We start from the raw sequence: 12,011 nt of genomic DNA on the forward strand, positions 1-12,011 counted from the left end.
AGATTACAAGCTGCACTCACTTCCCTCTCTGTTCAAATGCAGTTAGTTCAGGCTCAACAGACTGGGCCTTTATTAGAATCTCAATCAGAATAGAAGCCTAGGTTACAATGAAGTTCTCCTCCAAGTGATTGCAGGGCTGGATCCATAGCCTGAGGCCCCTGTTGTAGCCCCTGTGACAATCAGACAATTACCAGGCGTAATAGATCAGAAGTCCCCCCCTACAAAAGATTTTACAAGCTGCTAGTACAGGACCAACTTAAAAAGGGACACATTGTTCCCTCCAATTCTCCCTGGAATTCTCCCATTTTTGTTATTAAGAAAAAATCTGGTAGATGGAGATTATGACAAGATTTACAAAAAGTTAATAAAACCATAAAATTAATGGGAGCCTTACAGCCAGGCTTGCCCTGTCCTGCAGCCATACCAAAAAACACATATAAAATTGTTTTGGACTAAAAAGATTGTTTTTATACTATACCTTTAAATCCTGATGACTGCCCTAGATTTGCTTTCAGTGTTCCTTCTGTTAATTTACAAAAACCTTTTAAGAGATATCATTGGCTAGTGCTACCTCAGGGTATGGCTAATAGCCCTACATTATGTCAAAAATTTGTATCAGCTGCTATAAAACCTACCTAAAGGACATTTTCAGATATTTACATCATCCACTACATGGATGACATACTTCTTGCCCACTCTTGTGAACCAAAGTTGCTTGCTGCTTTTGCTCATTTACAAAAAAGCTCCACAATTATGGGCTAGTTATAGCCCCCCCAAAAAATTCAGCAAGTGCTTCCTTACTCTTATCTGGGATATTGTTTAATGCCTCAGGCCATTGTGCCTCAAAAAATACAAATCCTGTGAGATTGTTTAAAAACATTAAATGATTTCCAAAAGCTACTGGGAGACATTAATTGGATTAGACCTCAGTTGCGGTTGACAACCGGTGAATTACACCTTTGTTTAAAATATTACGTGGGAAAGCTGATCCTACTTCTCCCCGCGAGATAACACGGGGAAGAGGCTTTGCTTATATTTCTCCAGGTCCGGAAGAAAAACCTTTGTGAATTCCTGGTCGGTGTTAAACCATACCATGAACGACAGCCCACAGAAAAAGAGACATCTATAGATACCCATCCACGCCCGTAGGGTGTGGGAAAGCTCACTTTCCGCAGCTGCAAAAGGACTTTCCACTTTAGACCCTGTTAAATGGATAAAGACTTTGGGTAGAGGGTTTGCTGGGGATATTGCTATTCTGTTTATTGTTCTGTTTGTTTTACATAGTCCTCAGATGTGGACAAATAGCCCTCCAACGGGCTGTAAATGAAACAACTGCACGTTCTGTGTTTCTCATACTTCAAAAACAAAAAAGGGGGAGATGTAGTCACACAACAGCCTAGCCGACTGTCCCCCCATGTCTTTCCTTAAGGAAAGAAGAGTCTGTAAGACTGCCTTTCTGGGACTCTGTTCCATCCTTGTGTTTACACCTTATGTCTCTCTGTCTGGTCCCCAAAAGATGGTTTGCAGCCAAAGACGGGTAATGATCAGTAAGCGTTTTTACAACCTAAGACAGGAGTCGATCGCTTTGATGATCGATATCCAATGACGGGTAAGTGAGAATGTCTGTACTGACTACCTAAGCCAGACACGATCTCAAAAAAAAAATAAAAAAGGGGGATATGTAGGGAGCCGGAGCATTAAGGGTTAAGAAAATGTAACTTCAAGCAGAGGTTGGGAGGATCGCTAAGGGGAACTCCGATAAGCATAAAGAACAAACAGACACCTGCTACCCTGGGAATGGGAAAATATCTGAAGGTCTAAGAACAGTCAGGGCCAAACTTTGAGAAAACATAACTAATCTGTACTTGCTGCCTCAGCCGCTTTATGTAACCTTCTTGTTTTTGTGTGTATAAAAGAAAGCTGAAAAATAAAGTAGGCGCTGCAGTCTAATTAGAACTGCTCGCCCTCCCGATCCCATCTTTGTCTCTTGTCTATTTTTTTTCTCAATCCTCACTCCCCACTTCAGGAACCGTTCGTCTCGTCGGCAGGCTCCGACAGCTGTTAGTGTGAATTTGTTCCTACCTGAAAAGATTATTACGTTTAGGATTTCATACCTAGAAATATTCCAAACTTTATCGTTTTATTAGATGCTTTATAGAATAACATAGAATTGTAGCTTACTCGATGACAAGTTTAGAGACATTCTTAAGATGTATTTTATGGGTTTAAATCTACTAAGTGATAAAACTTTAATGAGTATGGATAGAAAGTTTTAAACAGTAAGTCTTTTTGTTTGGTAATTATTCTTTTTGGCATATTTCCACCTATGTTTAACACCTATTATTTTTTCTTTCTTGTTACCTTTATTGCCCTGATAATGCTGTCAGTAAGCTCACTGAGGAGATAGTCTGCCCTTCCACAGAGAGTAATAACTCAATGTTTCGCAGAAAGAAAGCCAATGTTCAACAAATGCATGAATAGGTAGATTTTCTCAAAAGGACACACAAATGCAAAGACTAGGACAAGGGCTAGTAGATGCAAATAGATATATTTCTGAATACAGATTAAGGGATTTATAGAAGTTATATATGAATCTATAGTCATTTAATTCTTGCCTTTTCTACTTATAACCGTTGTGCGTGTGTATATGTGTATAACTATATGTGTCTGTATCTAGTGTAGCAACTATATACATAATTGAAGAAAGATATTACCATATTTAACTTATACCTATAATTTAAAGAAAATTGTGTGAATGCTTCTGTTTAAATAAAAGTAATAACACTCTTTATCTTCTCTCTGTAGCATTTCATTATTTTCCTTCATAGCAGTTATCATGGTCAATTGTTGTATATTTGTAGTGATGTCTGTGTCTGTCTCTCATTAGACTATTGGCTCAATGAAGACAAAGACTATGTGTTTCGTTTATTATTTTATCCCCAATGCCTATTTATAGTAGGTGCTTACTATAGACTGAATGTGTCCCCTGAAACTCATGTGTTGAAACCTGATCCTCAATGTTAGGAGGTGTGGCCTTTGGGAGGTGATGAGGTCACCAGGGTGGAACCCTCATGAATGAGATTAGTGCCCTTATAAAAGAGACCCAGGAGAGGACCCCTGACCCTTCTGCCACATGAAGACATAGAGAAAGAATGGCCATCTGTGAACTAGGAAGCCAGCTCTCACCAGACACCGAATTTGCCAACAGCATGATCTTGTATTACCTAGTCTCCAGACCCTGAGAAATAAATTTCTGTTATTTAGAAGCCACCCAATCTATAGTATTCTGTTATAGCAGTCTGAATAAGTGTATATATGTATGTGTGTACTATATGAGTATTTTTATATATGTATGTACTTGCATATATATATATATATATATATATATATATATATATATATATATATATTTCCTTCTCTTTTTAGCTCATTTATTATATTCATATGTTGATATTCTTAGTTTGATCAAATGATAAGCCTAGGTTTAATGTAGTAGGGTTTTATTATTGTATTTGGCTTCATGTTCTGTAGTAAATAAGAGATTTTAGAATCTAATACTCATAACAGTGCTAATTTTTATAGTTTCATGATGAAATTCTGATACTTTAGAGCTAACAATTTCTAGATAGAATTATTAGCAGTGTATATATTTATCTAAATACAACTTGTAAAATGTACTTGGTATCTGTGGATTTTGCATTTGTGCCTGCAAATAGAGTACTTTGTCTCAAAAAGACAAAACTGAATGAAACTTTTCAAAACAGACTCATAGAATCCAAATGAGTTTTAAGTGGAAGAGAGAAAACTAAGCTAGAGTGACACTCATCTAGTTCTCCCATTAAACTTTGGCTCTGTAGATGGCTTGTGATCATATATTATTAAACTCACTTCACTTCTTTTGATCCACTCTGCACCACCGATCCCGACTCTGCAGATATTACATAAGGAACAGGATAGCATTGCAGTGACCACATGTAAATCAAATACTCTTGATAGCTGCATGCACACATTAGGAAGATTGTTGTGTCTGGCCTCTGCTGGACTCTCGCGGAGTACAAGGTGCTTCGTGCAGTATGGGAGCCATGCCTATGACCAGACAAAATTTGCTACCCGATCTCATAATCTTGTTCCTCATCTGCTGCCTCTCATTCTATGAACTGAAGAGATTTCCCTGAGATTTGGAAAGATTGAGTAGGACTTGATTAGGAAAAATACCTGGATTTTGGTCTTGGATTTATTCAATAAACATGTATTGATCACCTACTATGTGCCAGGTACTTGTTTAGCTGACTGGGACACATCAGACAAAGACCCCTGACCTGTGGAACTGACATGTTCTTGTGGCAAGGATAGACACCAACAATTACATAAAAATAAGTAGATAGTGCTACACAGAAAAGGAAGAGAAGATATGAGAGAGATTGGGGTGCCCGAGGAGAGATGGAGTGCAGTAGTCAGGGCAGGTTCTTTAAGACGAGAAATGAGCCCATATTTTAAGAAGGGGAGAGGATTACTCAAGAGATACTATTCCTCATCAGCCATGCCACCTGGGGCAAGCAGCATCAAATCTCTGTGTCTCGATTTCCTCTCTTGTACATGGATATTGCTCTGTATGATCTATGCTGAAGTCCTTTGAAGTCCTTAAGTTCTATAAAGTATGGTTTAGCTATGCCAACATTACAGAATGAAAGCAATCACCTAGTTAACGTCCATTAAGCCCACACAATATGTCACATGTCGCTAAATGCCACAGATGCCACAGGATTTAAGAAAAGCTCATTATGATAGTGGTAATTTGGATGCATCCCATTACGTGCATTTATTTATTCAACAACCATATATTAAGCATCTACTGTGTTCCAGGCACTACCATGTGACTGAGGTATTACAAAGCTGACAGTCTGACAGAGAAAGGGAGGTATGTTAGCACAAGGTAACACATGCTAAAGCCAGGACAGTTGTTTGTGACACACACAGGAAGGAGGAACCAACCACATTGAGTGGGGAGTGTCCATTCTGCCAGGCGTTCTAGATATACATTATTTTCTTTACCACAGAGATGGACAATTCTTTCTTTTAAACAGTCTAATTCTTTTATCTTTTGAGGAAGGTGGCAATATATTTTACTTATTAAGTAGAAGGGAACAATTTTCATATCTAAAATTTCCTCATTATTCTTTTAAAAAAATCTAAAGTAGTTTATCTGTGTTTACCTACTAAGTATATTAAGGGAAATATTACTTTGGAAAGCTTCAGTTTCTACAAGGAAAGTTAAAGCAATCAGATAATGTTTAATACTTTGGGGGGAATTTAAAATTGTGAAATTAAAGAGGGCAAAGAAGGCACCTTATAAAATGTTTACTTCATTAAAACTAAGAAAAAAAACAACCCTCAAGTAATGATGTGGTTCTGTTAACAAATAAATTTGAAAAGAATGAGCTTTGTCCACTGGTATTTGTGCTCCCTTTTCTGTGTTAATGAGGAAGTAACAAACACAACGCTAACAATTATCTATTGGGGGCTTCTTGTGTGCCAGGCTCAGTACTAAATATTTTTCCATATATTATCTAATTTAATTCTTACAAAGCTCTATGGAATAAACAGTGATTATGCCCAACTATATAGGTGAGGTAACTGAGACTTGACAAGATTTATTGTCCAAGGTCTAAAGCCAGTAATTGGCATTAAGGGAGAAACTCTTAAACTTGTCATCAGAAGGCCTGTACTTGAATACCAGAGGCAGGCAGCACTAGCAGTTACATGTTTAGTATGACTGTAACTGTTTCACTTTTTACATTGCTTAATGGAAAAAAAAAAGGTCAAAAAATTTCTCTGCTGTCTGTGTAAATGTCGTCTTAAAATTTGTATTTTAAAAAAAGTATATTCATCATCTCTGAATTTCTACTGATTGAAAATCTACACAAAGAGTTTTTGGACCCGATCCAAATATTTTAAAAAATAAGCTTTTGTGTGATTTGTTACTCCATATAAAAATTTTTCCTAATGGTCTCAAGTTTCAAAGGATTTAAAAGTTATTTGAGTAGGCACATCATGAAACGAGGAATAGAATCCATTAGTTGAGAGTGTTATAGAGACAGTAATAGCAGCAGTTATCTCTTCCTGTAGCAATGTTTGAGGAAATTACTACCCCCTACTTTGGGGACAGCATATGATATACAAGCTGGTATCTGGACTGTATATTTTTAGCAGACTCTGTGGACAAGTAAAACTTTCTTGTGTAACCAAATTGATTCATAAAGGAAAAAAGAAAACTTTGTATTGAATGAAAGGTATGAAGAACAGGTATTTGGAGCCATTTTAAAATAAATTCAGACTTACGGACATAGCATCATGATCCTGATACAAATCACATTTCAGTATTAACTTCCACAAGCAAAATGTAGGCCTTGTAGTTTTATTACTTGAAAGCTATGAGCAACTTTCTAGGAATATGAATTTACAATTAAAATGAAATGGACTATCAAGTCATTTTTATTTATTTAAATTGGATAGTGTATGCAAACAATCTGGATAATTCTGATACTCGTGTCAGAAATTCCTTTGCACTAAATTCCAACTGAGATTTGGGAATGGAAAGGTTGGAGCAACAGAAGTTTTTCTGGTTCACAAAATTTGAGTCTGACTTAAAGGCTCCCTAAGAGTAATTTTAAAATGTGAATACACTTTCAAAATAATATTTTCACACTCTGGGTGCAAATGGTTTGTACACAGTTAATAATACAACAGCTATCTGTCTTATAATAACTTGAAACCAAAGCTAAAGTTTAGTTTACATCAGCTTTAAAACTGCTATTGTTACTAATGGCTGAATACGTTCTTTGACTAGATGTTAAAAAGAAGTTATTCTTTATCAGAAATCTCTATGTGTAAATATAGTGTTTGGGAAACAGTTTTGATTCTATATACATTAAAAGAAATAGCTGAGTCAGCATCTTGCATAGTAAAATTTATGATTACATAATTCCTTTTCATGGTCCAACAGTGGAAAATATAAAGCTTTTGGAAGCAAAGAGAACTGAAAGAAATATGTGTAGAATAGCTAGACATTGTCAAATTCAGAATTATATTTGGGTAGTCATAATACACACAGGAAAATACTTCTTGCCAGGCTTACACTATCATTTGACCTTCACAAGTCATACTTTTCAACAGTGGATGCAGTTTTCTGAGACTACACTTTTGACCTTGAAGATATCAATTGATGTTTTATGTCTCTTAACAAACTTATAATGTCTCTGGTCCCCAAACTGAGTTCATCTAAAATTATTATCACCATATGTTTAAATTGTTAAATTCTGTAATTCTTATATTAATTATTTAGCATACAAGGGCAAAGAGAGAAGTTACAGCTCCTTTACCACTATCTTCTCCTTATTGCATAAGTCTCTTAGCTTTCTTAGTGCAGGATGTCCCTCATCTGAACCTGGGACTGAGGAAATAGCTGCATTGTACTGCAGCCTCAAATTTTGCTATAGCTCTGAGGCTTAGGATTCAGCTGAGCTGAAAATAAATGTGCAGGGGCAGTGTGTTGGTCTATTGGAACTAAATATTTAACCAAGGAGATTATAATAGGTAAGTTAACTTTTTCCTGAACCTTAACTTGTCTGACTTTTCATTTACATATTGTTTTTCTTAATGATTACTCTAACAGAATGACCTTACATCGTAAGTTTTACTTCCTATTTCTCTCCCTTTCACCTGGCATTTAAATAAACTTTAAGCCATTCATCCTACTTAGAAGATAGCAACTGTAGTAAAAAGCCTTGAACAATTGCATCAACTCCCTGTAGATGGATATTCATAAGCCATTCCACTTTAATTGTCCCTGATTCTTAACTCTACTGTAATACGATAGCATTCAAAACCAGGGAGAGCATGTTCACCCACAAGCAGAAAGGAAAAGAAAAAGTCAATGCAGCAAAACTAAAATTAAGAAACACTAACCAAGCATCTCAACTCTAAGTAACTTGAAATTAATTTTTTTTTTTTTTTGACTTTCATAAGAGAGCCTGTGTTTTCTTACCTTGGATGTGAATAACTCTGCCATGATCTAGAGTATAGCTGTCTGAAGGATGATCAGCCCAGCAGATTGAAATCAGCACCAGAAGAAGTAGACTCTTCATCTTTGTAGCCCAAAGAATCTTCTCCACTGTGAGAGCATCACATACAAAGAGGCTTGTGAGATTTGGAACCCTTGGGAGTGTTGCACTGCACAACTTATTACCGCCTTATCATCATAGAATGGGTCTGTAAAAATATTTAACCCAATCTGTTCAGAAGTTTCTGTAGCTGACTTTGGGCGCTGAAGACTGCAGCTTTGAACAGTTTCCCTTAGGCAGCCAGAGTCCAAATAGTGTTTAACTCTATCTTTGCAGAACTGTAAATCTAAAAATTTACAACAGTATAGTTTTGATCATAGAGAGTTACAGCAAGTCACAAAGACATGTGGCAAGGATATAAATAGACTTTCAAAAAATGTTTAAACCACTGAATTTGAAGTGTAAGTTAATAAAACAACAATTCGAGATATCTGTATATGAATATTTATCACCTGGTCTAATTAAGAACTGAATCCTAAACCAGAGCAAATAGAGAATATTGCATGAAACTTGACAGCATCAGTCATTTTACATATGGTTTCCTAAGCAGGTTAGATTTACTTGTTCTAAATAGAAAAGAGGACAAAAAAAAAAAAAAAAAAAAAAAAAAAAAAAAAAAAAAAATCCCTGATTAAGCAGAAGGAGCACATTGGTTACAAATTCGCTTACCATCTTAAACACTGCTTGAGTCTATGGTGAATAGTTGAACATTATGGACAAACTAGGTTAGAGTTGTGCATGCTGCCACTGCAGTCATCCTGATTGATTTTTCATTCATTTCTACCTAAAATGCTGACGCACCAACTCGGAGTGCCAGGTAGGGTCTCTGCAGTCAGCAGGGCCAGGCTGCAGGGAACGTCCCTGCCTGCCTCGCAGGACAATTAGGCAAATGAAGAGCTGAAATAGACAGCGAGGAGCAGCTCTGGTTCGAAGCAAAAGAGGCAGAGCCGTCACTCGGCTGTTCTTTATTCTATGACCCACTGATAAAGGGGATGCAACCCCCGCCCCCCAAACTTTGTCAATGGAAGAACCAAAAAGTGATTTCAAGAGATACAGACCTTGCGACCTTTGCAGTTTCTGCCAGGCAAGAATTTCAGTGTAGTTCCTCTGCTTTAATGTGGAAGCTGAGGGAACTGTTAACAAGGGCTTTCATTTTCTCTCGTGCACACAGCAGCCTTCACAATACTTGGTTATTTTTAAATCTGAAATTGCACAGTACGGGCTTCTCACACTAATTTGTTTTTTCCAGGAAACGCTGACTCCCTGGAATACTTATTAAAGAGCTCTGAGTCTGTTCCTGGAGGTCCTTGCAGGCTGGTCTCTACTCCAGATCCTATTGCGCTATTCACAGAAGTTCCTCAAGTCTCTCTTGGGACCACAACACCTCGCTGCCTTCTGCTCTCTAAAAACTGGCATTATTATGATGCTCATGGCTTCAGTCTTTCATGTTTGCTTTAACCCTTTTCTTTTTCTTCCTTATGTCACAGAAAGAAGATGGTGGGTGAGCAAATTGAGAAACTTATTCCAGAAAACTAAGAGTGTCACCTTCAAAATTTTATCTGATTTGCTAATTTTATTTTCGGAAGTTCATTTGCTTGTTTCTCTGAGGATTTTCTGGATATGATTATTGTTTTTTGAAACTACTGACTTTTGCCCATAGGAATACTATTAACAAACATTAATTATTTTCAGCCCAGAACTACACTTTGGGTGAACAAATACAATAAAGGTGACCTTTTGGGATTTGGAATATAATTGGGACAATTATATACAAAAACATAAAACAATGCGCAAACCAGTACTAGAGTCGGTTATGAGCTTTCTGCTTGCCACAAGGATCAGAGGAAGTGGGGAAATATGGAAAAGAGAGTGGGAGGAGAGCATACAATTTTGATTGTTAAAGAAAGGAGACATTCTAGGTAAGGGGTCAAGAAGAACAGAGGCAGAGAATTCCTACATTAATTTTCACATTAGTGTGGTCATCTACAATATAACATATATATATATATAGTTGTATACTGCCAAACACACACACACACACACACACACACACACACACACACTGTTAGAGTTGTGCATCCTACCACTGCAGTCATCCTGATTTTTATTTTTGTCTACCTAAAGTATATTACAACTAGATGTATATATCTCCCTTAGCTCCGTAGTATTAAAAATTAGACCACTAAGGGCTTTCCATTGAGTTAAGGTATTAGCTGTCCAAATACACAATTTGATACACAAGCATGGGGGGATAAATAATAATAAAAATAGTAATTCCTTTTAATTGAATGTCTACTATTTGCCAAGTAGTATGCTAAGCATTGTGCATACAATGGTTAATGCAGTCTTTGTAATAACACCTTGAGACAAATATTTCCATTTTTCCTGACACAGTTACTTTGCTCTATCTAGTCAGAGGCAAAGTTTTTATTTGTTTTCAAGCAAAAGCAAAACTTACTTTGAGTTGCACTTATTTTTCTAAAAGAGAACCCATTTGATATTTGTTTTGTTGCCTTTTTTTGTACTTAGGTTCTTTAACTTGAACCTACTATGATCTTAAAATTTGACTTGTACTACATATGAATATAAACTTTTATTTTCAAGACTTACATGTGAGAAGTCAGATGGTACTTTGCTTAGTAGGATTGTGCCCTGCCTGGTTTATAATACCACCTTGGTGCCATGAATACTTCGTTGGTGGCTCACATGTGTGCATACGCATGCATTCACACACACGCCATCTTCTATTATAAAGAAGTAGAGGATATCGCACATGTTCAGTGATTTGTAATTAGAATAGAGGCATAGATCAGTGAATGCTTCCAAGTACCCCACACATAGATCAGTGAACCCCACCAAGTACCCCACACTTCCAACTGCCATGCACACCAGAGAGAAGAGAGTGGAAGTTATCCTCACAACCCTGGCAGTATAATGAGGGTCTCATCAAAAGATGTGAAACTAGAAAGTGAACTTTAAGGACACAATCAGCAGGTGTTTAAGCAAATGGCAAGTACAACACAAGGTACCATACGTTAGACTGAGGTTCTTGAGGACCAGGGCTGCGCCAGTGGTCTGTGTGCTGGTCCTCAGTGGACAACGAGGCCAAATTCTGCTTATTTGCATTTTGTAGTGATGTCTTCTCTGAATATCTAGGTATACGAGGCAAAATTTTTCAGTTTTTGATATGAATAAAATTTAGGAAATTTGGGGGACTTTTATACAACAAGCTATTGCCAGCCTTGAATCAACACTCTTAGTTCACCTGCAACTCACACGTGATGGTCTCTTTTTGCAGCCTACCAAGACTTCCTGCCATGATGCCGCAGCCAGCTTCAACATGAAGTCAGACCGAAATGTCTGTGTGCACAGTCACAGACATATGGCAGGACTGTAATTTTACAGTTCAGCTTTCGTGATCATTGCATCACTATTTGGAAGCAAGACACTCTAGCCGATGTAAAAGTCTAATAATTTGATACACAGCCGATGTAAAAGTCTAATAATTTGATACACAGAAATAAAGACATACTAATACCAACAGTCTTATACCAAAGTGGCCAATTGCTGTTCCTTAAACACCCACTGCGTTAACATTATTGCATCAGGTAATGGGAATATAAAACCAAATGGAAGCATAAATACTATTTTCTGTGCCTTGAGAGCTAATGCCACACGTTTCCTGAGCCTCTATTACATGCTAGGCACTGTCCTTGAATCTTCTTCCCCCGTTTAATTGTTATTTATCAGAATAGCTCGACTGTAGTAAATATATTAGTATACACATTTTACAGTTCTGGAAATGGAATCAGAGTGGTAAAGCAAAGAGCTGAGGAACTGGGCAGTCTGACCCCAGAGAGTGCACTCTCCACCAACATTACTGGTGTCCTA

General features: G+C 37.1%; 1 protein-coding gene across 3 annotated transcripts in view; it reads right to left on the reverse strand.

The window, feature by feature from the left end:
* The window catches only part of HAPLN1 (hyaluronan and proteoglycan link protein 1), a 66,461-nt gene that overhangs the window by 22,817 nt on the left and 31,633 nt on the right, over window positions 1–12,011 (reverse strand). The window contains exons 1-2 of one of the 3 annotated variants that reach the window (XM_019746358.3): window positions 9,179–9,334; window positions 8,045–8,170 (exon numbers count right to left, since the gene is read on the reverse strand). In XM_019746358.3, coding sequence (XP_019601917.1) covers window positions 8,045–8,144 — 100 coding nt within the window. In that variant the 5' untranslated portion in view covers window positions 8,145–8,170; window positions 9,179–9,334. Of the gene's footprint in view, window positions 1–8,044; window positions 8,171–8,789; window positions 8,868–9,178; window positions 9,335–12,011 lie in introns of those variants that run through there. The other 2 variants (XM_074328761.2, XM_019746357.3) reach the window with 2 other exon arrangements.

Source organism: Rhinolophus sinicus, chromosome 3, assembly GCF_057876585.1.
Source record: "Rhinolophus sinicus isolate RSI-liver-muscle chromosome 3, RSI-T2T, whole genome shotgun sequence".
Lineage (NCBI taxonomy): Eukaryota > Metazoa > Chordata > Mammalia > Chiroptera > Rhinolophidae > Rhinolophus > Rhinolophus sinicus.